This window comes from Rhinatrema bivittatum, chromosome 16 (assembly GCF_901001135.1).
Source record: "Rhinatrema bivittatum chromosome 16, aRhiBiv1.1, whole genome shotgun sequence".
In the NCBI taxonomy this organism is placed as follows: domain Eukaryota; kingdom Metazoa; phylum Chordata; class Amphibia; order Gymnophiona; family Rhinatrematidae; genus Rhinatrema; species Rhinatrema bivittatum.
In genome coordinates this window covers 52,241,675-52,268,600 of record NC_042630.1, presented here as the reverse complement: position 1 = coordinate 52,268,600, position 26,926 = coordinate 52,241,675, and the positions used below count along the sequence as shown (strand labels likewise).

General features: G+C 46.1%; 1 protein-coding gene across 2 annotated transcripts in view; it reads right to left on the bottom strand.

Annotated features, from left to right (window-relative positions):
* The window catches only part of LOC115078122 (killer cell lectin-like receptor subfamily F member 1), a 42,564-nt gene extending 16,181 nt beyond the window's left edge, over positions 1 to 26,383 (bottom strand). Inside the window, exons 1-3 of one of the 2 annotated variants that reach the window (XM_029580785.1) lie at positions 26,213 to 26,383; positions 9,233 to 9,331; positions 9,015 to 9,131 (exon numbers count right to left, since the gene is read on the bottom strand). In XM_029580785.1, the coding sequence (XP_029436645.1) occupies positions 9,015 to 9,131; positions 9,233 to 9,331; positions 26,213 to 26,297 (301 nt within the window). In that variant the 5' untranslated portion in view covers positions 26,298 to 26,383. The remainder of the gene's footprint in view (positions 1 to 9,014; positions 9,132 to 9,232; positions 9,332 to 26,212) is intronic. The other variant, XM_029580786.1, reaches the window with a different exon arrangement.
* Positions 26,384 to 26,926: the final 543 nt, after the last annotated feature.

Sequence of the window (26,926 nt, the reverse complement as noted above, 5' to 3'; positions counted from 1 at the left end):
GTACAGGTCCTTGGTGAGGCCTCACCTGGAGTACTGTGTTCAGTTCTGGAGACCGTATCTACAAAAAGACAAAGACAAGATGGAAGCGGTACAGAGAAGGGCGACCAGGAAGGTGGAGGATCTTCATCACATGACGTACGAGGAGAGATTGAAGAATCTAAATATGTACACCCTGGAGGAAAGGAGGAGCAGAGGTGATATGATACAGACTTTCAGATACTTGAAAGGTTTTAATGATCCAAAGACAACGACAAACCTGTTCCGTAGGAAAAAATCAGCAGAACCAGGGGTCACGATTTGAAGCTCCAGGGAGGAAGATTCAGAACCAATGTCAGGAAGTATTTCTTCACGGAGAGGGTGGTGGACGCCTGGAATGCCCTTCCGGAGGATGTGGTGAAGACCAGAACTGTGAAGGACTTCAAAGGGGCGTGGGATAAACACTGTGGATCCATAAAGTCAAGAGGCCGCCAAAGAAGAGTGGGTGACTCACCAGAATGACAGCTACTGCCTGGAGACAATACCCTTATTCAATAAACATACACATGCTTACTGTGACTCCAACATCGCTCTAAGCTTCAACAGCAAGAGGAAATGTGGAAAAATGGATTTACACTCACAAAGAGGGGAGTAGCTGGCTTGTTACGGCGGTTACTACCCCAAACCAAATAAGCCTGATACTTCACCTTCAATGCATATACAGCATAGTTCTCTGCTTCAACGACAGGGGAGAAGAAAAAAGGGTTCGCACTCACAAAGCGGGGAGTAGCTGGCTTGTTACGGCGGTTACTACCCTAACCAAATGTGTCTGATACTTCACTTTCGATGCATATCCAGCATGGCTCTCTGCTTCAACGGCATGGGAGAAGACTGATACATCAAGCATTTCCAGCATAGCTCCCTGCTTCAACAGCAGGGGAGAAGAAAAACAACCAATAAGGACTGTATAACATAGTCTGGGTAAAACAAATAAGCATGGGTGTAGCTTGCTTATTGCGGTGGTTACTACCCCTACTACCCCTAACTAATCAAGCTAGATATTTCAATGGTGGGGGAGGAAGGTAAATAGAACCAAGAGCTAAGAGAAACAGATAAGTATGAGAGAAAAAATGTGTGAAGCTTGCTGGGCAGACTGGATGGGCCGTTTGGTCTTCTTCTGCCGTCATTTCTATGTTTCTATGTTTCTATAAGTATGAGAGAAAAAATGTGTGAAGCTTGCTGGGCAGACTGGATGGGCCGTTTGGTCTTCTTCTGCCGTCATTTCTATGTTTCTATGTTTCTATATTATAAATCCGGCCTGCGGGACGGAGCGGAGGAGAACTTTGTGAGTGAAATTTCTTTACCTGAGCCAGCTGAGCCTGAACTTTTTCTTGGAGGGGTGGAGGAGACGCGTTCTCGGCCCCTGGACGCCCGCCCACTAATTGACAACGCCGACATCATCAGCTGGGGACTGGCACTACAAAAGCCGGTCTCCCTCGGCGTTTTCTGGACAGAGGGGAGGAGAACTTTGTGAGTGAAATTTCTTTACCTGAGCCAGCTGAGCCTGAACTTTTCCTTGGAGGGGTGGAGGAGACGCGTTCTCGGCCCCTGGAGCCCCGCCCACTAATTGACGACGCCGATGTCATCAGCTGGGGACTGGCACTACAAAAGCTGGTCTCTCTCGGCGCTTGTCGCCGTCCCGGCGCGTGTCGTCATAGTTTGGAAAATCGGCTGTCTGAGGAACTGTGAGTAATAATATAATCTCCTAAGCTCCCAACCCGCTCAGATTAGAGATTTTTTTTCTATTAAGAGGACTTTTGATAGAAGTAATATCTGGAATCTTTATATTGTTTCCTAATAAAAATGCCACACACTAAAAGAAAGGCAAAGATTAGAGAGGCTACAACATCCTCTCTATCGGAGCCAATTCAAACTCAGATTCCAGTATTCTTCTCATCTACTCCTAGAATGAAACCGGAGGAGCAGGTCATTGTAGATACAGGCACGGAGCGGATGTCTGACCTACCGACCGAAATATCTCTTAGCCCCGGAGCTCCGTGTATTCCCCCACCGCCACAAAATATTATTTCTTCAGAATTATCTCACATTTCCTCCTCATTAAATGAAGGCGGTGAAGTGGACCTAGCTAACAAGGGGAAAGAAGAATCAGAATCAGGATCAGGATTAAGAACTGATTTGAAATTTTTACCAAGTAAACCAAATGAAATCACACTGGAGTCTCTGTGGTCTGCTATAGTTTCTTTGGAAACTGCAATAGTAAATTTAACTCTACAAACCTCAGAAGTAAATTCCCAATCAAAAAAAATGGAAGCTTCAATAGAAAGAATAGACAAGGATAAACAAGTGATGGAACTAAGGTTAAACACGCTTGAAACTTGTCATCAAAGATTCACAAGAACTGAGATACTACATAATAAAAGATTAGAGATGATTGAAAACCAACCAAAATATTTAAATTTACGTGGGTTAAATTTTCCAAAGTTATCTCTAGTCTCACCTTTGGATATGTTCAAAGAGTACTTACAGTATATTTTGAAATGGCCAGAAAAATCAATGCTTACTATATCCAAAATATATTATGTGGATAATAAGAGTAAGATACTTGAAGAAAATAGAGCTGAAGGGATTATCACTAAATTTATCCGAAGTCTTGGAAATCACATTAGATTCAAAAATTGAAACAAGATCAACATTACATGTTAGTTTTGTTTTTGCAACAGATAGAGAAGCTGTTTTTAGATTGTTTATGAAAAGAAGAACAGAAAATTTCCACGCTGGAAAGATCTGGATTTATCCGGATCTTTCCAGAACAACCCAACTTAGAAGGAAGAAGTTCCTAGAATTAAAATCTGATGTGGAAAATAAAGGGGGGAAAATGATAGTAAAATACCCATGTAAATGTGATATATGGCAAAATGGTCAAAAATTTGTATTTTTTGAAATTACACAATTGAAGAAATTTCTTGATTCTCATTCTCCATCCCCATAAGTTTAGCAATAGGGACGAAGCAGAAGTAAGACAAATATCTAGGTTTAGTCCTTTGTTTTTCAGATGTAAAAGGGTTTCCTGTTTTCCTTACACCGCTCTAAATTCTCTCTCAAATTCTGAGCAATGCCTATTTTTCTTTTACTACAACAATGCAGATTATAAATGAAATTATATGTGGTTATACGCAATATTATGAAAATACTATTATGTATCTGATATTGTTATATCTTTATTTTCCTCTATGTAATGATTATAAAATCAGCATAAATAAAAAATTAAAAAAAAAAAAAATCCGGCCTGCATCAACTTGGCTGCGACTTTCACAGTCTCACCTGGGAAAACAGTGTACCCAAGAGACTACGTAATAAAATGTTGGCCTGGGAACATGACTCTCAGCTAGCAGGACATCCTGGACGAGCTCGGACTCAGACACTTCTACAGCAGTACTATTGGTGGCCGGGAATGTGCAAGGACATACAAGCATATGTGGCCTCCTGTCCAACTTGTGCACAACATAAGATTCCCACGGGGAAAACACAAGGACTGTTACAACCATTACCAGTGCCTTTGAAACCATGGACACACATCTCCACAGATTGCATTGTGGATCTTCCGCCCTCGGAGGGCAACACTGTTATATGGGTAGTAGTGGATCGGTTTTCTAAAATGGCCCACTTTATCCCACTACCCTGCCTCCCGTCTGCTCCTTGTTTGGCTCAACTGTTTATGCGCCATATCTTCAGATTTCACGGTCTCCCGCTACATATTGTTTCCGATCGGGGCCCTCAGTTTACAGCTCATTACTGGCGCAATCTCTGTAAAAAATTTCACATTGCTTTGGATTTTACTACCGCCTTTCACCCACAAGCCAATGGACAGGCTGAACGTACAGATCGTGGATTGAAACAGTTTTTACGATTATACGTCAATTCTCGTCAAGATGATTGGGCGACCCTTCTGTCTTGGGCTGAATTTTCCCATAATTCTCATGCCTGTGTTTCTACGGGGGCTTCTCCTTTTCAGATCGTCTTTGGCAGACAACCCAGACCTCCACTGCCTTTGCCGTTACCAGTCCCATCGCCGGCAGCCCAGCTCACTGCAGCTCAATTAAAACAGCTATGGGTCCATACTCAACAGATGCTTCAGAAAGCGGCCCTCTCTGAAAAGACCTTTGCCGATAAGCGGTGTCAGCCAGGACCCCAATTCCATCCGGGTGAGAAAGTGTGGTTAAGCACCCGGCACATCCGCCTGCCAGTTCCCTCCATGCAATTGGCTCCTCGTTACATTGGGCCCTTTCCGGTGCTTCGACAGCTGGGGCCCGTGACCTATCAGCTTCGCCTGCCAGCGACGTTGCGAATCCATAATTCCTTCCATGTGTCTCTTTTGAAGCCCGTGATCCTCATTTGGCCTTCCCGGAAATCTCCTGACATACCGCAACTTCGGGCTGAGGATGAGACCATTTACCGGAAAAGAGACAAAACATGGGAGTATCTTCTGTCGTGGGAAGGATTCGGACCTGAGGAAAATTCTTGGGAGCCTGCTAAGAATATACTAGATAAGTCTCTTCTCACGAACTTTCATGTTGCCCATCCTGGAAAACCCAAGCCTTCTCGGGGGAGGCCTAAAGGAGGAGGTACTGTTAAGAGCCCCGGCCGCGGTGCCCCGCGACCGGGCATCATGGCCGCTGGCTGCGGCGGCCCGCGACCAGAGTCAGGTCGGCGGTCACGTTAGCGGTACTCACCAGGAGCACTGGAGGCTCCCGCCATACAGGAAGGGCCTGTCCGGGTGTTCGTGGGGGCTGCTGCGGTTCCGCACGGCCGCCTGCTTCTCGGCGGTCTGACTCCTCCCCCTCAGCCCTCTAGGAGCCGCGCGCGCGGCTGAAGCAAGATTTAAAGGAGCCATGACCGGATATTGTCATGGTTCCTCCTGGGACTCCACCTCCTGGCTCCTGCATTTAAGGCAAGGTCTGAGAACCAGACCTTGCCTTGGTATTGAGGCTTTGCTTGGTTCCTGTTCCTGTGTTCCTGGTATCCTGGTTCTTCGTCCCGCTTCTGCTTTTTCCTCCTCGCTGGATTGACTCTTCTGGATTCCGACCCCTGGACTGGCTTTGGACCGCTCTCTGGACTCCGACCCCTGGACCGGCTTTGGATTTTCTTCGACTTCTCTACTTGGACTATCTACAACCAGCTGGAGGTGCCAGCCGTCTGGATTCCATGACCTGCAGGAGGCGCCTGTGTCCAGACCATCTTCTTTCTTCAGGTAATCTCCTAAGTCCCAGTGGCTGTGTCCCTACGGGCTCCTCCTGGGGGGATCACGAGCTTCCATGGTGAAGCCATCTTCTCCACCTCTTCAGCCGGCCCTGCCATCCGATGGTAGAGACTGACAAAGGTATTCTCCCTTCTCGGCTGCGCTGACTCTACCTCGGAACAGGGGGTCCACTCTCTGGTCCGTAACATCAGGCACTAGTTTTCACCAGTACTAATTACTGTAATGCACTTTTTCTAGGACTCCCAAATACAACAATAAGACCACTTCAAATTCTACAAAACTCAGCAGCAAGAATACTAACTGGAAAAAGAAGAAGAGACCATATAACTGAAACTCTGGCCAAATTTCACTGGCTACCCAGAGAACAAAGAATAAAATACAAAGCACTATGCACCATACATAAACTAATACATGATGAAAAAGCAGACTGGCTAAACACTGCACTACAGGTACACGTACCACACAGGCACCTTCGTTCAGCAAATAAAGCTCTCTTAACCATTCCTTCAGTCAAGACAGCGAGACTAACACAGGTAAGAGAGAGGGCATTGTCTTTAGCAGGACCCACACTCTGGAACACAATGCCTTTGGAGATCAGATTTCAGAGACCCCAAAACATTCAAGAAAAGTCTAAAGACATGACTTTTTAAACAAGCCTTTTATAAAGAGACCAGAGAATAGAAAATACACTGGAATAAACAGAAGAGCACCAGCACACAGCACTATTCTCATAAATGTGCATTACAATATTTTAAAAATATTGAGTACACAATGGGGTAGATTTTCAAAAACGGCACGTTCGTGTACTTTTGTTGGCGCTCCAGGCGCAAACAAAAGTACGCGGGATTTTAGCAGATACGCGCGTAGCCACACGTATCTGCTAAAATCCTGGATCGGCGCGCGCAAGGCTGCCTATTCTGTGTAGCCGGCGGGCGCCGAGCCGCGCAGCCTGCCGCCGTTCCCTCCAAGGCCGCTCCGATTTCGGAGCGGCCTCGGAGGGAATTCGCTAACGCCCTTCCCTCACCTTCCCCTCCCTTCCTCTACCTAACCCACCCCCCCGGCCCTGTCTAAACCCCCCCCCCCACCTTTGTTGGGGGATTTACGCCTCCCAGAGGGAGAAGTAAATCCCCGTGTGCCAGCGGGCCACTGGCGCGCGTAGATGCGAGCCGGGGGCGGTTCCGGAGGGAGCGGCCACGCCCCTGGACCGCTCCGGGCCGAAAACACGCCCCCGGGCCCGCTCCCGAAACGCCGCGTCCCGCCCTGAAAACGGCACGCCGCTCGTCCCCGCCCCCGACACGCCCCCTCAGAAAACCCCGGGACTTACGCGAGTCCCGGGGCTCTGCGCGCGCCGGTAGGCCTATTGAACATAGGCGCACTGGCGAGCAGGGCTCTTAAAATCCGCCCCAATGAATGTAATAATATAACACAGTAAATGTGATTTTTTTGACCTATAAAAGTACCTTCTAGGTACACCTGGCCAGAACCTACATCACTAAACATTTGTATGCATTTTTATGATTTAATGTAACCGAAACTTAATGGCACCTGTTAGAATGTTCTATAGTATGCTTACTCCAAACTTACTTATATGCCTACTTGTAAACCGTTGTGATGCTATATAACTTAGCGATGGTATAGAAAAGACTTTAAATAAATAAATAAATAAATAAATAAATAAATAAATAAATAAATAAATAAATAAAATGTAAGAGTGAGAGGGACCTGTGTGATGTGAGGAAGAAAGTCAGAGAGACCTGTGAAGCGTGAGGTGAGGGAGAGAGAGAGGGGCACCTGTGTGATGTGGGAGGTGAGAATGAGAGACCTGTGTGCCATGAATGTCCCTTTTAACAGTCTGGGAAAGTTCAATGATATAATCAAGGGACAAAGGGATGAGATAAGAGAGGAAATCTCTTTTCCTTCAAGTTAATATCTGCCTTCTTGTGTATTGATTCTTTATGGTTTTAACTTTTGTTAGACAAGGGGGGGTAATTAGATCATCCTGTGTGTCTCTCTCTCAAATGTAAGCCTGTCAGCATATAGGTAGTGCCTCAGGCTCTGCTCAGTGCTATGTGTGTGTTTTGTGTATCATACAATACATGTAGGCCCAAGAGCCTTACTGAATTACATTGTGGATATGTACAATAGGGGTGTGCATTCGTTTTGAACTTAAATGGAAAACGCAACTTTTTTTTTTTTTTGACTTAAAAAAAAGATGAGGCGTAAACGATCGGATTTCCAACGTATTCAACATAGCTATGTTGAATACGTTGGAAATCGCGATTGTTGATCTAAATACAAATTTAAACCCCTCACCCTCCTTAATCCCCCCCCCAAGACTTACCAAAGCTGGCCAAAAGTTCCGTGAGGGTCCGGGAGCGGACGCGTGGGGAATCACGTGACGTCGGCGCCACGTCAGAGTGACGCGGCGTCACGTGATTCCCCTCGGGTTCGCTCCCGGAACCCTCGTTGGGCCCAAAAGGCACTTTTGGCCAGCTTGGGGGGGTCAGGAGGCCCAAAAGGAACTTTTGGCCAGCTTGGGGGGGCCTCCTGACCCCCCCAAGCTGGCCAAATTGCCTTTTGGGCCCAACAAGGGTTCCGGGAGCGAACCCGAGGGGAATCACGTGACGCCGACGTCACGTGCTCCTTGCAAAGGAGTTCAGGAATGGCATCCTGACCCCGCTGGACCACCAGGGAGTTTTGGTAAGTCTTGGGGGGGGGGGGGGATTAAGGCGGGTGAGGGGTTTAAATTTTTATTTGCACATATGGACATAGACCCCCATTCGACTTATGGACTTATGAACTTAAACTTTTGGTCTGCACATCCCTAATGTACAATACTGACATTTGTCTGATGTGGGATGATTTCACCCCATTTAACCTTGGAATTCACATTGACAGTGAAAACTGAAATTAGCTGTAGAGACACTGACCTGCAATGTACTCAACGTTCCCCCAGTCATAGACATTGAAGAACTGAAACACCAGACTCTAAAACCCTCTGCAATCCAACCTTATATCTTGGAATTGAAGAAAGCCTGGGAAGTGAGGATTAAAGCTTGGGATGGGCACAGAGGATCCTCAGAGGTAGGGGAGTGAGGGGTAAAGACTGGGACAGGCACAGAGGATCCTCAGAGGTGGGGGGGGGGGGGGAGGAGGTATATGGGAGAGAGATAAGAAAGGAGGAAATGGAAGAGGAGGAGAGGGGAGATGGATAGATGTGGTGAGAAAGAAGTGATGGAGGAGATGGAGAGAAGGGACAGTGTAAGTATGAAGGAGAGGGGGATTAGGGTAGAGAAGGAGGAAGGGAAGAAGAGAACAGGGAGAAGAAAAGAAAACAGAGGGAGAACTGATGAGTGAGAAGGAGAGGACCCCTGTGTGAGAAGATGGAGAGAAACAGGAAGAAGAGAAGGGAGGGGGCAGGCCCAATCACTCAGTGTCAGTGAATCTGGTTCCCAATTCAATCCCCCTGTGAGATCTTTGCTCCCGGCTGTGCTGGTGCTGGGGATGCCACCCATGCAGGACTCCCAGCCCCGGGAGGGTGTACGGTGCCAGGATCATCGTTAAGGATCACTCCTGGTGGCTCATGGGGCCAGGATCCCAACCCTGGTTCTGACTGAGCTGACAGTAAAAGGAGAGAAAAGGAACTAACAGGGCTGAAAAGGAAAAACAAAACACGAGACAGAGCCATGGATATAAAGAAGCAGGGAACGAGAGATCTGGAGTGAGAGGTGGTGAGGGGGAGGAGGTGAGGGGAGCTCACCTGCTGAGTGACTTGGAGAAGAATCAATCTGCCAGGTCCCACACCCTGGGACAGATGAGTTCCCCAGAGGTTTCCTGCACCTTGTATGGGCGTCGTCCTGATTACACAGGAATCCTGCTAACAAGAAGAATGACCTCGTGCTTGTTTAAATCATAATCACTGCTTTCGCTACACGTTAAATACATGTTACATGCATGATTTCGGGATACAGCACTTACCGAAAATTCTCAGGGCAATCACAGTCAGGAGCAGAACAACATTAAGGACCCCGCTTATTCTGAAAGCCGGACGATACCAGTGCGGGACCTGTGGCTTGGCTGGAAAAACAATGAAAAGGTTAGAGAAAGATGTTAGAGGTAAATGGGGAAGCCACATGGCATGGTGAACCCAGATACTTAATCCCGGGCGCCGTCCCCAAATTTTACTTACCTCTTAGCTCAACCGGTGGGAAATTGGGCTTAAACTGCAGGCAGCGTGGTGGAGGCTCGAGTGACAATTTACATTTTGCCTGCTTGTGCGGTTATGACTACCAGATCGGCAAAGAAAGAAAAAAGTTTACCACCTCACAATATCCAAAATGGCATCCGGCAAGGAAAACCTCTTCCAAACAGAGCTGAACTCTTCACAAGTGATGACATTGACCACCTCCGTCATAGCAGCTCTGAATGGGCATTTTGATTCCCTCTCAGGGACCTATATAGGGGCAAGCTCACCTCTCTTTCTCTGCTGACCATTCCTCTCCCTATGCAGCCAAGCAACTTTCTGGCTTTTACCATCGCTTTATCCACTTATCTGTTGGGTCACCTTAAGATCATCAGAAGTATCATAAAAGTTGGATATAAATAATTTTTAAAAAACACACCAAAGTTGATTGTCACACACAAGGGAAACAGCGTAATTTTACCCCTAGTGAGCGGACTATTTTACAATGGCTCCTTGGAGCCTCATTAATCCATCTTAACGTGGTTAGATCCATTTCAAGATTCTCCAGCACCCTCCATCCTGCGTGCTAACCTCTTTCAGCGCTGTGCCTTATTGCAGCATTTTGTGTGTGCTTCCAAGCCTGGACATGACCGATCTGATTTTCAAACTCAAGGTGCCGGCATGAATCGAGTTTGCATGTTGAGTTGCTGTGCCGCTAAAAGCACGCTTGCAACTTCTCCCATCACAAAGCTCGGTGGAAAGTTTCATATGCAAGCGGCATGTTGGCCACACACGCATAACGTTTGAAAACTAAAGGGACGAGCATAAATTCATAATGCTTCCTCCCTCAGAACATCTTAATGCAGTCACATTCATGTGCATACTTGTAGGAGGTTGAGAATTTGCTGCACCCTATACTTGAAAGATACTTGAGGAGATCAATCATCAGAAGCCATTTAGCAGGTAAATACTGGATTTAAATAGTGCTTTAGCCAAGAAAATGGACTGAAAATTGCAAGCTCTTATGTGGCTCAAAAACACGCAAAGTTTTAAGCAGGTAAGGAGGAGGAGTTCCCAGAGCCCTCTCTAAAGAAACAGCGCGAGTGCCTCATATTTTTAAATCTCCACTCGCTGTTCTCGAGGAGCTGCAGAACAAGCTGAAGCAGATCTCTGCGGAGACTTTCCTGGGACAGTTCTGAAAGGGGAGGTGTGCGTGCAGAAGGAGCGCAAAGCCCCCACGGGTTAAAGTACCCCAGACTCTGCGACAGAGCGGGCACTATGGAAACTGCCTGAAACTATTTTCATTAAAAGAAAGGATACCAAAAAGTCTCTCTCTTTAAAGATGGGTCCAAAAAGGCAACATTTTTTTTCTGTTTGATTCACAAATTTTTTTTTGTAATTTATACTTTTATTGGAATTTCAAGAGAACAGCATAATGCAAACACTCGAAAGTGAAATTGAATTACAAGTACATTCCAACACTGTTATAAACAAGAAACCTAAGAGACCAGTTTCAATCATGAACAGGGGATATGTACAGTGAAAGCATAGGGACAATTCCCCGTTCAGTACCTCATCTCTAGTTCCCCATAATGAGTCAATAACCCCTCCCCGCCCCCCCCTCCCCCCCTCCCACGGGTGAGTAGAGGAAACAAAAATAAACTATAGAGTGAGACTTATTTGAGTCTACTGCAAAAGAACGCATAAAGAGATCTGCTGGTAATATCTATGCAATCACTCAAACCAACAGAGTGCATGGGAGGTTAGCAGACATATAACGCCCCTGAAGAGCTACGGCATACCATTCATGGACCAGGTCTGATGGAGTCCCTCAATCTCCTTCCCAATCATCTGGTCAAACATTCATTCATGCCCCTCCCACGAGTCCATAGGCTTCTACCGGGGGGTGTCAGATGCTGAATCCAGCCATTGCTCGAGCGGCTGCAACCAACTCACGTGCCTCGGCGTTCGGCTACGGGAGCTAAAAATCCCCACCAGAAAGCGCCGTAGCTGAGTTAATCGCTCCCGAACCCGGGTCGCCGAGGGAATTATATCAGTTTTCCATACCAGCGCAAGTTCACATCTCGCTGCCATTATCACTAACTGAGCAATCTTCCACTTAGCATGAGGAAGATCGGCCGGTACATTCAGTAGCGCATTCTCGGGTTTAAGAATGATCTGCACCCCAAGTATCTGGTGGAGAACATTTGTTATGTATTGCCAATAAGTAGCTACCTTAGCACATGACCACCACAAGTGATAGAAAGTTCCCACTTGACCACACCCTTTCCAACACTGCGGAGATATCCGGGGTGCAATTTTGTGAATCCTGTCCGGTGAGTAATACCACCGAAATAAGAGTTTATAGCAGTTTTCAGCTAAGGTCGTATACTGTGACGCCTTCTTAGTGGCCACAAAAATCTCATCCCACTGCTCCTTAGATAAGGGCCTTCCCAGATCCATCTCCCATGCCCGCATATACCAAAGTTTCCGGTCTGGGTCTGCATTAAAAAAAGCATAGATTCTGGATATTACTTTCTTCAGACCATCGGCATGGTCACACCAATGCTCCATCTGCGTTTTGCCCTTGTCAAGTTCACACCCGACCCCCTCTTTAAGAAAATAATGGCGAACCTGAATATAGGCAAACACATCACCAGATTGTAACTGGAACTGCTCTTGTAGTGCTGGGTATGGAATTAGGGCTCCCTGGGACCACAATTGACCCATTGCTCGGATGCCTCTCGCTGCCCATGTCCGAGCAAACGTCGGGCATCTCTCGTTCATTAATAAAGCATTAGCGGTCAAGCTAGAACTATGGAAATATCGTCTATCACCCACTAGGGTCTTCCTCCACACCTCCCATAAGTGTAAAGTGGTTTGCACCGTCAGAGGATCAGAACGGAGAGATAGCCAAGCCCGTTTAGGCAACCAGACAGAATCCCGAAGCGGCATCTCTCCCACCAAAGCTTGCTCGATTAAGTGCCATTGTTTCTTTTCCCCCTTCCGATGCCAATCTAGTATGGCTCTCAATTGAGCCGCTGTGTAATACCATCTAAGGTTGGGCACCCCTAGCCCCCCTTGCAATCGAGTGCGATACATGATTTTGTGGGAGAGCCTAGGAGGCCTACGTCTCCATATGAAGGAGAAGATTTTCCGCTGCCATTGTTTCAGCAACTTAGTAGAAAGATGGATGGGTATTGCTTGAAAGAGGTAGCCCAACCTAGGAAGAATGTTCATTTTAATGGAAGAGATGCGGCCAAACCATGACAAATAAAGGCCCGACCAGCGGTCCAAATCCTGGAAAATTCTCTGAAGGAGCGGGGGATAATTCAATTGATACAATTCTTGAAGGTCTTTGCTAATATTTACCCCGAGATATTTAATTTTCTTTGGTGCCCACTTAAACGAGAACTGGGATTTCATACGAAGCAATTCTGGCTCAGGTACAGTAACATTTAAAATTTCCGATTTGTCTATGTTCAACTTAAAGCCTGACACTTCACTAAAGCTTTGCAATTCTCGCAACGTCTCTCCCAGGGATTGGACTGGATCGGTGAGGGAGAATAGCACGTCATCTGCGAACATGGACATCTTATACCCCACGCCTCCTAGATTTACCCCAGAAATTTGCGAATTGGCACGCACTTTAATCGCTAGAGGTTCCAGAAAGATGGCAAATAACAAGGGGGACAACGGACACCCTTGTCTTGTCCCTCTATCAATGGAAAACGCCTCAGAGTACGTGCCATTGACTTTCACTCGAGCCTTAGGACCATTATATAGCTGACGTAAACAATTTAAGAAGAAAGGGCCAAAATTCAGACGTTTCAGTGTGGCAAATAGAAATGGCCAGTGGACCATGTCAAATGCTTTTTCAGCGTCCTCTGACAAAAGCACTAATGGGATATCCCTATCTCGAGCCCACCAAATCAAATCTACAATTTTTCTAATATTGTCGGAGGCCATTCTTCCAGGAATAAAACCCGCTTGGTCGGTGTGTATCAACCGAGGCAGGATTCTATTAAGGCGGGTGGCTAGGACCTTGGCCAACAGCTTGAGGTCCACATTGATAAGGGAGATTGGCCTATAGGATCCGCACTGCGACAGGTCCCGTCCAGGTTTACCAATAACAGTAATTCCCGCAGTGTTGGATTCCGGCCCCAAAGAGTTCCCGTCCCGCAGATGATTAAAAAAATTTTTTAATGGGGGAAGAAGATCGGAAGAAAATTTCTTATAAAAAGCCGATGAATAGCCATCTAAGCCTGGGGCCTTACCCGGCTTAAGATCTTTAATAGCCTCAGCTATTTCATCCTGCGTTATCTCCTTTTCTAAGAAGGTACGCTCTTGCTCAGTTAGTGGGGGTAGATCGGTATGTTGCAAATATTTCTCTATGCGGTCTAACTCAATGGTGGGGTCAGCCGAATACAGCTCGCCATAGAATTGCTGAAACCTACCTCTAATGTCAGGGGGAGAAGTAAGTAGCTCCCCATCAATACTTCGGAGCTCCGTAATCTGAGATTGCGACTGCTTAAGCTTCAAATAACGAGCTAATAACCGCCCTGATCTATTTCCCCATTCAAATTTTTCTCGCGTCTGCAGAAACAATTTGGCCTTCAACTCTGCATCAGCTATCTGTTGTAGTTCAGCCCTGGCCTGCTGAAGTTGTGTATAGGTGGATTTAGCCAAAGTGACTTTATGTAAGGCGGACAATCTAGCTATAGTATCATGCAAAGATTGCTTCACCTGCAATTGCTGCTTTTTAAGATACGAGCCTCTAGAAATTAAATGGCCTCTCGTAACTGCTTTCAGGCATTCCCATACTACACAGGGGTCACCAGTATTTGTAGCCAAATATGCAGTCAGCATTTCCCCAAGCGTGCGACAAAAATCATCATCTAAAAGCAAAGAGTCATTCAGCCTCCAAGGACTAAAGCCTTTCCCCTGCCCCTTATCTTCTAACTCTAGGCTGATAAGTGCATGGTCAGACCATGTAATCGGAGCAATATTCACCCCTTTGACCCTCCCAAGGGACATCTTGTCCAAAAGAAAAAAGTCTATACGAGAATATGAGTGATGGGACATAGAAAATAAATTGTACTGTTTGTCAGTGGGATGATGCTGACGCCATACATCAGATAGGTGCCAGTGCTGAGCAAGAGATCTCAGTTTCTTCCTGGGTTTTCCAGATCCCATGTGAGGGCTCCCTGTATTATCAAGCTTTGGACACATAGTCAAATTAAAATCACCCACCAAAATGATTGTACCTTCTCCTTGCTCATTTAAGAGGTGGTCCAAGGAAGCAAAGAAATCTTGTTGTTGATTATGAGGAGCATAGACATTCAAGAGAGTGAACACTTCCCCCCTGTACTCAAATTTCACCAACACATATCGTCCACATGGGTCGGTTACATGGGATTTGATAACATAGTCCAGCCCCTGTTTAAATAAAGTACAGACACCCGTATACTTCTGATTTTTATGGGCAGGCGAAAAGAACCTGTAGGCAAACATAGGCCAGTCTAATAAGTGTTCATATCGCCGCTTCAGGTGGGTTTCTTGTAGGCATATAATGCCCGCTGTCTGGCTAATGATATCCTGCTTTAACAACTGCCTTTTGCGCGGGATATTAAGTCCCTTGACATTCAAGGAGATAATTTTAAGCGCCATCAAACCATATGGACAGGTATTGGATATTATACTTCTCATCTAACCCCTCGAATCCAAAGCCCGGACTGGACACCCTATCCCCTCTCACCACACCCCTCTTTCTTAAACAGAAAAGCATGCCAGGTGCACAGTGTAGTTTTGGCCAGCAACCCCTCAGGGCACCAGATCCTCTTGTCTCCTCAGCGTTAGGCAGCCTGAAGTCCCAGCACCCCCTCTTCTCACCCCCCTCCCACTCCCCTCTCCCTCCCCTCCCCAGCAATCTCAGCCATGATAACATGGCATACCTGCCAAGGCAGGCCAGTAGAGCTGTACGTCAACAATAGAACTGAGCCATCCCCACCCCCACCACCGCAACCCTCCCCCCTCCCCACCCCCGCTCCCTAAATCACAATGAAGGAGAAACGATCCCGCTTCCCAACCGCAGTTACACAAACATATCAACCAACCCCTAAAGAAACAGCTCAAAATAGGGGTAAACGTACATGGAAAAGGCATTGCAGCACTTGCCAGAGTATCATAACCAACAAAGTCTCGCTAGAAGTCCTATCAGTCTATCCCCTCTGCGTCGCCAGCATCTCTCCGTCCAGCATTCCGTCGTAGGCGGCGGCCTCCCTTTTCCACTCTCTGCCACTTCGCTGGCTCCTGCCTGCTGGTGCCGACCGGTGGTGGCAGCGCCACCACCGCGATGCCTGCAGCTTTCAAAATGGCCGCCGCTTCATCCGGGTTACTCGCTCGAGACGTCGTGCCTTGTATAGTGATAGCTATCCCCACCGGGAACAGCCAACGGTATCTGATTTTGTCCTTGCGGAGCACCGCTGTGAGATGCTGATAGGATTGCCGACGTTGCAGGGTCCCCGGGGCAAGGTCTGCGAACACCGAAATGCTGTGTCCGTCCCACTGCCAGGTTTGTTGCTTTCGCGCCGCCATCAGGACCTTCTCCTTTTCTGGATAGCGCAGGAAACAGGCAATTATATCTCGCGGAAGGTTTCCCCTGCGCGGCCAGAGAGTGCGATGCGCTCTTTCCAGTTCGACGGGTCCCAAAAACTTGTCGCCAGGCTGATCGCCGCTTTGTTCAAGAAAAAATTTACTCAGGGAGCGAACCACCTCATGGCAATCGCCATATTGTTCAGTCTCGGGGATCCCACGAAACCGCAAATTACTCCTGTGGTTCCGGTTTTCCAAGTCCTCTAATTTTAGTAGCATGTTGTCTCTATCCTTGATCAGAGAGGCATAATGTTGTTGCAAGGTCCACACTTTATGTTCCTGGGCTTCCAGTCTGGTATCACAGTCGTCCACTCTGCGGCCTACGTCGCTCATCTCCTCCTTCAATTCAGCCATCCTTTCCAACAACTCTCTCCTATTGTCCTTCATATCCTTCCGGAGATCGCTAAACCATTGTCTGAACTCTGATCGGGTAGGTAAATCTGATCCTTCAGTAGTCTCCGCTGCTGTTGGCAAGTCAGTTTCCTCCTCCAAGAGGACAGCCAGGTCTGGGCCTGCTCCACTCTCAGGATCATCCATCTCTCCTCCTGCTTTTGAATAAGAGAAACGGCGCAGATCTGGTCCCTTTTTCTTCTGAGACATAACTTACTGTTATATCAAGGGTGGATCGCTGATTAAAGTCGCGCTGGAGCGGGGATGGCCGGAGATTGTAGCAATATTAGCTCGTGGTGGAAGGGAGCTCACAGCTCAAGCTGCCATTCCACTTGCTGACGTCACAGCCCCCCTTGATTCACAAATTTAACCTCAGAGCTGATAAGTCCCAGCCACGCTTTCTGTACAGTTTTGCTTTGCCTGGGCGTATTTTTTCTCTGTTATGATTGTTTTGTCCTTTCCTGAAATTGCAGGGAATGAATTCCTTTTGGGAAAAGGATGTTTTGGAAGGAAACCTGCCCTCAGGCATGGAATTATGAAAGGCAGAAAACGGTGCTGGGCCTGTTGCACAATGTTCGGATGCTGCCCAGAGCTCTAACCCCTGGCATTCACCCCCAGAATGGCCCTGTCAGCTCGCGGGCAGAAGGCTGTGAGGTAATGAACAGATATCTCGCTAGCTGTGAAAAGTTCAAAAGGGATGAGTTAGACTCTAAGAATCATAATATATATCATCCATGGCATTGACAGAATAAAAACTTTCCGAAATTCAATAGAAACACCAATATTAGTCATAACATGCACAATCAGAAACCTCCCACAGTTGTTACAGATAAGAGAACCTATGGCAGTCCCATTAGAGATAGGAGTGCTAAACGCATTCGTAGCATAACAGATGATTTATTTATTTATTTATTTAAAGGCTTTTATATACCGATGTTCATGTACTGGTACATATCACGTTGGTTTACATAGAACCAAAGTTGGAAATTACATCGAACAAGAGGTTACAAATAACAGGGCTAACTTGTAAGAGATTATAGAAAAGGTGAGAACGATTTAAAATTATTATTACAAAAAAAACATAGTAAATAACAGTCAAGCTCGGATTAACGAAAGCCTTCTTAAGCCAGGGTGCATATTTTAGTCCAATTAACTGGCGAAATTATGGTTACGGCATCATATATCTGGCGTGGAGTAAGAAAAGCGTGAATCGGAGACCTTTAAGTGAATGCCTTTGTGAAAAGCCAAGTTTTGAGCTTCTTTTTGAACGTTTGACAACAAGTTTCTAGACGAAGGTCCGTGGGCTTGATGAGCTTGATCCCTCAGCTCCACTTTTTACAACTAGGCCAGACGAACCAAGTCCCAAAAAATTAGACCAACAGGTTTTTCATTTAGGAAAAATTTGAAGAAGGGACTCCACGAAAACAGTGGGGCATGACAAGAGATGGTAAAACCCCTTTCAGAGAGGAAGAGGAAGGGGGAGAGGGAGGGGCAGATGGAGAGAGTTTCACAATCAGAATTACTAAATAGAAATAGGACTGAAAATAATAGAATCACTAATATCTCCAAACATACATTAAACAAAGAACAAAGGTCTCTCATTTGTTCCTACTTCAAAGTATAACACCTTCAATACTAGAGCAGACTTTTTTAAATTTATTAGAAAGCATAAGATTATGGACCTATTTTCCAACAAAGAGCCTTGTCCTTGCGGCGTGGATGCCGCTGTCGGCAGCACCTCTCCTGCCTTCTTAAAGGGCCCACAGTGGGAGTAGCCCTGCGGCCCCACTTGATGATGTCATCTGGGTGTCTCCTCTTCAGCCCATAAAAGGGCTCTTTGTCAGTTCTACAGCACCTTCGCAAGGAGGCAGTCTTCTCCTGGACTCCTCGTTGATTTCAGCTTCTTCAAGGCACTCCATTCTTCATGGCTTCCCTCATCATCATTGTGGTTCCTGGTCTCTCATTGGATCCCATGTCTTCGTCTTCAGATGTCCAGATGTCCTCATTTTCAGATGTCCCTGATGTCCTCATTTTCAGATTTCACGTCTCCAGATGTCCTATTTCTTCTGGCTCCTCTCTTTGGATGCCCTTGTCCTTGGATGTTCCTGGTTCCGGTTTCGACTCCTAGCTTTCCTGCCAATTTCTGCTTTGAGATGACCTGCCAGGGCGTCTGTCACGCCGAGCCACTGAAGCCCCTGCCTGGGCTGGATCCTGCTTCAAGTGTTGCCTGGACTCTCCTTCATCCTGAATTTTAACCTTGCTGTTGTCTTTCCACTCACCAAAATTCTTTGCCTCATCCAAGTGTTCAAGTATCTCCGCCTCATCCACCTAGTTCCCTTCGGCTCCTCTGTTTGGATGTTCCAGGTTCTGGGGGCCAGCCCTAGCCTCCTCCAGTGGACTCTGCTTCTAGATGACTTTCAGGGCATTGCCACGCCAGGTCACTGAAGCCTCTTCTGGCTGGACCCTGCTTCGAGAGCCTCCTGGATCCTCTCTTCATCCTGAGCCTCAGCCCTGCCTTAGTCTTGCCCATTCACCTACTGTCTTTGCCTCATCCAAGTCTCTAAGTACCCTCGTCCTGACCATGTCTCAAAGTGTCTTGTTTGTTCCTGTTCCAGTACCATCGCCTGTCCTCGACATCTGTCCATCCTATTGCATCTGCTGTTTCCAGGCAAAAGGTCCAAAAGGGCTATTGAGTGGCTGGAGGGCTACCCCAGAGACCAGCATTGCATTGTTGGGTCTCTTCTGGTGCGTTCAGGTTCAGCAGAGCTGAGGGATCCTGGTTGTCAGCCTATCCGCCTGTGCTTGGACACGTCTTGCCTGCCTCGGCGCTTCCTCGGAGCTTCTCTGCAATTGTGCCATGGTCCAAGGGCACACCAACCTCCCCGGAATCAAGACCTCTCCCTAGCACTCCTGCAACACTTCTATTTCATTCCTGGAAATCCTAATAACACTGAAAGAATGTTCAAAACTGATATTTATCGTAAACCCACAGACATTAACTCATTCTTGGATTTTAATACTTGTCATAGTAGGCCACTTAATAAAAAGATCCCTTACTCCCAATTTTTGAGGATACATAGACTTTGTACTGATGAACATACTTTCCAAGTAAGGGCTACTGAACTGAAGAAACGCTTCCAGGATAGAAATTATCCAGAAACATATATTAACAGTGTGCTCACATGAGCTAAACAACAAAAAAGAGTGGAACTGTTAGTCACCAAAACTAGCCCGAAGAATTAAAAAATAATATGTCCGATCACATACAATCACATATCCAAAAACGTTACTAAGATTTAAAAAAAACACTGGCACATTATACAATCCTTACTGGCCTTTAGGGATAAAGAATTTATGATTGCCCATAGGAGAGCAAGAAATCTCAAGGATTTACTATCACCTTCAGATTTATTTTTTGCAACCAATCAAGATGTTAGGCCGGCAGGACACAGACCTTGTGGAGAGGTGGAAATTTAGATAACATATTATTGATTGTTGGGATTCCGACAAATTGTCAACAGCCCTACTCATGAAGCAGGCCACACATTGGACCTCATTTTCATTAATGAAGGCATCTCTCTCTCCACCAAGCCTAATTGCTCACCGGTCCCTTGGTCGGATCACTGGATCATCTCCACGGTTCTTGAGATCAAAGAACACCCACCCCAATCCTTCCCCAAAACTACAATCCACTTCAGGAAACCTTGCTCCATGGAATACCTCAGCAGTCAGCTATCCAAGGAATTAGCCCAACTCGACCTCTCAGATGCAAGGGCAGCTACCACTTCCTGGATCAACATCATCAATAAAGTTGTAGACCAAACCTGCCCAACCACCACCAAAGTACTACAACCTGCCCCGGACAACAGGAAACCATGGTTCACCCCAGAACTGAAGTCCCTCAAACAAGACCTAAGAAGCAAAGAAGATACATGGCATAAAAACCCCTCCACCACAACGCTAGCTGCTTACAAATCCCTCCTAAATGACTACAGGAACACCATCCTTAAAACAAAGAAAGATTTTTTCGTAAAAAAATCCATCACTTCATCTTTAATTCGAAAGCCCTGTTTTCATATGTCTCAGCCCTCACCAAACCATCCCCTCCTACCATTCCAGACGACCAAGCTCTTAGCAAAGCCACAGAACTGGCCAATTACTTCGAGAAAAAATCTCCAACCTAATTGAACCCCTTACAACATCCAATCCCTTGCCTCCTCCCCCTGTCTCTACCCTTCCTCAACGAAACACAACTTTTGAATCTTTCTATTCTACATCATCTCTTGAGATAGAAAATATTCTCAAGAAACTGAAACCTGCCTCACATCAATTGGACCCAATTCCATCTAACCTTCTCATCACCATCCCGATTACCATTTCCAAGCCAATTGCAGAGTTCATAAACTGCTCTCTAGCTCAAGGTCTAGTGCCAGACCAGCTAAAGCTCGCAATTTTAAAACCCGTTTTGAAAAAACCAAACTTGTCAACAACCGACCCAGCTAACTTCCGCCCTATAGCTAACTTGCCTCTGATTGCTAAACTTATGGAAAAAATAGTCAACAAGAAACTCTCAGAATACCTGGATGAACATAATATACACGCCCCATCTCAGTTTGGCTTCCGCAAATTGTTAAACACAGAGGGGCGGATTTTAAAAGCCCTGCTCGCGTAAATCCGCCCGGATTTACGCGAGCAGGGCCTTGCGCGCCGGTGCGCCTATGTTCCATAGGCCTACCGGCGCGCGCAGAGCCCCGGGACTCGCGTAAGTCCCGGGGTTTTTCGAGGGGGGCGTGTCGGGGGCGCGGCGTTTTGAGGGCGGGACGCGGCGTTTTGGGGGCGGGCCCGGGGCCGTGGTTTTGGCCCCGGGTGGTCCGGGGGCGTGGCCGCGCCCTCAGGTTGCGTCTCGGCGCGCTAGCGGCCCGCTGGCGCGCGGGGATTTACTTCTCCCTCCGGGAGGCGTAAATCCCCCGACAAAGGTAGGGGGGGTCTAGATAGGGCCGGGGGGGTGGGTTAGATAGAGGAAGGGAGGGGAAGGTGAGGGGAGGGCAAAAGCGAGTTCCCTCCGAGGCCGCTCCAATTTCGGAGCGGCCTTGGAGGGAACGGCGGCAGGCTGCGCAGCTCGGCGCGCACCGGCTATATGACATCGGCAGCCTTGCGCGCGCTGATCCTGGATTTTAGCTGATACGCGCGGCTACGTGCGTATCTACTAAAATCAAGCGTACTTTTGTTTGCGCTAGTGCGCCAACAAAAATACGCGAAGGTGCACTTTCTTAAAATCTACCCCAGAATCCCTCCTAATTTCGCTCACGGACACCATCCTCTTAAACCTGGAAAAAAGACAACCCTATCTTCTTGCTCTCCTAGATCTATCGGCGGCCTTCAACATGGTGAACCACGCAATTCTACTAGATCACCTCACAGACATAGGCATAAAGGGAACGGCACTCAGTTAGTTCAAATCCTTCCTCTGTAACAGGTTCTTCAAGGTCAGGATTAACAACAAAGAATCGCACCCAGTCCGCTCCAAACTGGGAGTCCCACAAGGTTCATCCCTTTCTCCTACCTTGTTCAACATCTACCTTCTCCCGCTCTGCCACTTACTCACAAATCTAAAGCTAACGCACCACCTCTACGTGGACGATGTACAAATACTCATCCCGATCACAGAATCTCTCCATAAAACCTTGATCCACTGGAATAGCTGCCTTCAATCAATTAACCTCCTTCTCTCCAGCCTCAATTTAGTCCTCAACACCAACAAGACCGAGATTCTCATCATCTCTCAGGACAACAACAACGGTCATATCAACTCACCAAGCTCTTCTCAATTCGTTAATTTAAAGTTAAATCACTCACCTTATGTGAGAGATCTAGGCATTCTTCTGCATAACCAGCTAAACCTAAAAAAATTTGTAAACACCACCACAAAGGAATGCTTTTTCAAACTGCAAGTACTAAGAAAACTGAAACCTCTCCTTCACTTCCGTGACTTCCGCATGGTGCTCCAATCCATCATCCTGTCTAAAATCGACTATTGTAACTCCCTTCTTCTCGGTCTCCCAGCCAACTCCTTCAAACCCCTACAGATGGTTCAGAACGCCACCGCCAGGATTCTTACAAACTCCAACAAAAGAGAACACATCACTCCCATCCTTTGAAACCTCCATTGGTTGCCCATCAAATCCAGGATTCTCTTTAAAGTTCTCACAATTATGCACAAAGCTACGCACAACCTCACCCCCCTGAACCTAAGTATCCAACTTCATCCTCATACATCGTCCAGACCTATCAGAAGACCATTGTATGCCCCCCCCGGCAAAAACATCCTTAAGGAAGCGCGCCTTATCTACAGCAGGTACACCATAGTGGAATGCGCTCCCCCCGGACCTTCGCCAAGAACTTTGCCCAACGGTTTTAAAAAAAAACCTCAAAACGTGGCTTTTCAGCCAAGCATTTCCAGAAACATAACTCTCATTAATGTTACAATTGGCATATACATTTCAAATTCATGTCCTAGCTTTTCAGACCTCTTCTTTGATCCCACCCAGAGTGTGCTTCTTCAACTGTACCCACTCATCCAAGATGTCTATAGATAATCATGAGAAGAAAATTGAGAAATGTGAAAAGGATATGGTAATGGTCACTAATAAAATACAATTGATACAAGCATCAGAGGATGCTTTTATCAAAGATAGCTTGATTATCCATAAAGACATAGAATATATGGAAAATTTAATAAGGGTAAAAAATTTAAGATTAACAAACTTTCCTATGACCAGGCTCCTATCCTCCTGGGAATTATTTAAAAAATACCTTAAAGAGAACCTCTTATACGAGGAGGATGAAATCCCTAAATTGTCAAAAAATTTTTATTTACCTCAGAAAACCCCTAGAGGATCTAGGGGGTATGATGTTAGGGAAGAACCCTCCTCACCAGGTCTATCAACATTTTTAGAAGATTCGGTAGACCTGATAAATAAGAGGGCTACTCTGATAATATCTTGTGTTTCCGAACAGGATAAGGAGAAATTATTTAAGAACTATTTCTCGGTTAAAGATATACCATTCTGTGGACATCGAGTTCAAATCTATCCTGATGTGGCTAGGGCCACTCAGGCTAGGAGAAGAACTTTTTTGACATTAAAACCTAAAGTTGTGGCACTAGGTGCTACCTTTTTTTTTTAATTTCCATGTTTGTGTTTGCTGAATTATAATGGAAGAAAATATGGTTTTTTGGATCCAATGCAATTAGAAAATTTCCTATTAGATAAACATCCAACTTCTGTACCAGAGACAGAAGCCGTATAGAAATTTAATACTCTCTCTCTGTATTTTCCACTTGATTGATATTTGTAAACTAAAGTTTTAGTTATTCCTTGTCTTCTCCTAAATATAGGTAATTGTGGAAGTGTATAGAGTATTCCTATATTGTATTTACTTTATTTTATGAACAAGAAATACATATGCCACTTTTTTCTTTGTTTTCATAAATTGTAATTTGTAAAAATTAATAAAATATAAATTAAAAAAAAAATAGCAGTTAATGGACTTCTCTTCCAAGAACTTATCCAAACCTTTTTTGAACCCAGCTACACCAACTGCACTAACCACATCCTCTGGCAACAAATTCCCGAGCTTTGTTGTGCGTTGAGTGAAAAATAATTTTCTCCGATTGGTCTTAAATGTGCCACATGCTAACTTCATGGAATGCCCCCTAGTCCTTCTATTATTTGAAAGTGTAAATAACCGAGTCACATCTATTCGTTCAAGACCTCTCATGATCTGAAAGACCTCTATTATATCCCCCCTCAGCCTTCTCTTCTCCAAGCTGAACAACCCTAACCTCTTCAGCCTTTCCTCATAGGGGAGCTGTTCCATCCCCTTTATCATTTTGGTTGCCCTTCTCTGTACCTTCTCCATTGCAACTATATCTTTTTTGAGATTCGGCGACCAGAATTGTACACAGTATTCAAGGTGTGGTCTCACCATGGAGCGATATAGAGGCATTATGACATTTTCTGTTTCATTCACCATTCCCTTCCTAATAATTCCTAACATTCTATTTGCTTTTTTGACTGCTGCAGCACACTGAGCCGATGATTTCAATGTATTATCTACTATGATGCCTAGATCTCTTTCTTGGGTGGTAGCTCCTAATATGGAACCTAACATCGTGTAACTACAGCAAGGGTTATTTTTCCCTATATGCAACACCTTTCACTTGTCCACATTAAATTTCATCTGCCATTTGGATGCCCAATCTTCCAGTCGTGCAAGGTCCTCCTGTAATGTATCACAGTCTGCTTGTGATTTAACTACTCTGAATAATTTTGTATCATCCGCAAATGTGATAATGTCACTCATCGTATTCCTTTCCAGATCATTTATATATATATTGAAAAGCACTGGTCCAAGTACAGATCCCTGAGGCACTCCACTGTTTACTCTTTTCCACTGAGAAAATTGACCATTTAGTCCTACTGTTTCCTGTCTTTTAACCAGTTTGTAATCTACGAAAGGACATCGCCTCCTATCCCATGAATTCTCTCTCTCCCATTCAGTGTGTGTCTCTCTGCATCCTGCTATCTCCTGCTTTCTTCTCTCACTCCCTTTTCATTTCTCTCTTTCTGCATCCTATCTCCTGCTTTCTTCTCTCTCTCTCCCTTTCCGTGTGTGTCTCTCTGCATCCTATCTCCTGCTTTCTTTTCTCTCTCCCTTTCTGTATCTCTCGCTGCATCCTATCTCCTGCTTTTTTCTCTCTTTATGTCTATCTCTGCATCCTATCTCCTGCTTTCTTCTCCCTTTCCCTTTCTGTGTGTCTCTCTCTCTGCATCCTATCTCTTGCTTTCTTCTCTCTCCCTTTCCAGGTCTCTCTCTCTCTCTCTGCATCCTATCTCCTGCTTTCTTCTCTCTCTCCCTTTCCGCGTGTCTCTCTCTCTATCCTGCTATCTCCTATTTTCATCTCTCTCCCTTTTTGTGTCTCTCTCTGCATCCTATCTCCTGCTTTACTCTCTCTTTCTCTCTCTCCCTTTCCGTGTGTCTCTCTCTCTGCATCCTGCTATCTCCTGCTTTCTTCTCTCTCCCTTTTTGTGTTTGTCTCTCTCTACATCCTGCTATCTCCTGCTTTCTTCCCTCTCTCCCTTTTTGTGTGTGTCTCTCTCTGCATCCTGCTATCTATTGCTTTCTTCTCTCTCCCTTTCTGTGTCTCTCTCTGCATCCATATAGAAACATACAAACATAGAAATGACGGCAGAAGACCAAATGGGCCATCCAGTCTGCCCAGCAAGCCTCACACATTTTTTCTCTCATACTTATCTGTTTCTCTTAGCTCTTGGTTCTATTTCCCTTCCTCCCCCACCATTCTTCTCCCTGCGCTGTTATTTTCTCTCGCTCACTCCCTCTCTGTTATTCTGCTTCTCTCCCCTTTCTCATGTTTTCTCTCTCAGGTTAGGTTGGCCATCCTCTTATTTTCTGTCAGTCTTTGTTTCCCTGTCTGTCTCTCCCCCCCCCTCCCCTGACCACCCCATGTTATCCTCCCTCAGTAGCACCTCCACGCATTCAACTCAAATCAATAACAGGTCCCTCAAGCTGAATCCCAATTTCTCATTTCCAGTTCTCACAGTCCTTCAGATAATCTATGATGATTACAACATGGCTCCCCCTTACATACACCCCATGCACCACAACAGAGAAAGAGAGATTAAGGTAAATGCTGTCAGATCATACCACACCTTCCTTCATGTCTTGCGATGCCCCAGGCCTGGGTCTCTTCTTCACATCAAAGTTCAACGCCGTGTAATAATCCTCGCCCTGCATCCCAAGATGTGCAGAACAAGAGGTTTCTGTGCCCTAAAACCCTTCCACTGCAGTTGACAGGAAGCTAAGGCAAGTGAAGAGAACGCGAGGTCCATCTCTCAGCTTGCCCGCGGCCACCACACAGGACGCGACACCTTTCTACCTCACAGGACCTGCCCCCAGCCCCTCAGAGTCTGGCTCTGCTCTTTAGTTAATATTTTTTCCACTGTTTCTGTGGATCAGGAGGGGGGATTTTAGGGGGGAGGGGGCAGGAGGCAGGAGGCTGGGCTTTATCTGTCCCAGAGAGGGAACGGGTGAGGAGGGACTTTCTCAACTGAAAAGGGAGCATCCAGTCTGTGATGGGGAGGGGGAATATGTGAGGGAGGGGTAACAATGTGTAACAGCCGGACACCTCCCCTCTCCCTAACCTAATACACAATGGGTTTGTGCTTAATGTGATGTCATGGGTGAATGTTTTGTTCACTGGTAATCTGAGACCAGGACAGCAGTATACAAATGTTCAAAAGGGTTGGGAATAGGGATGTGAATCGGGCTTCGGACGATTGAAAATATCGTCGATATTTTCAAAATTGTCAGAAATTGGGGGCTCCCCCGAAACGATAGGAAAACCCCATGATATTGATCGTAGG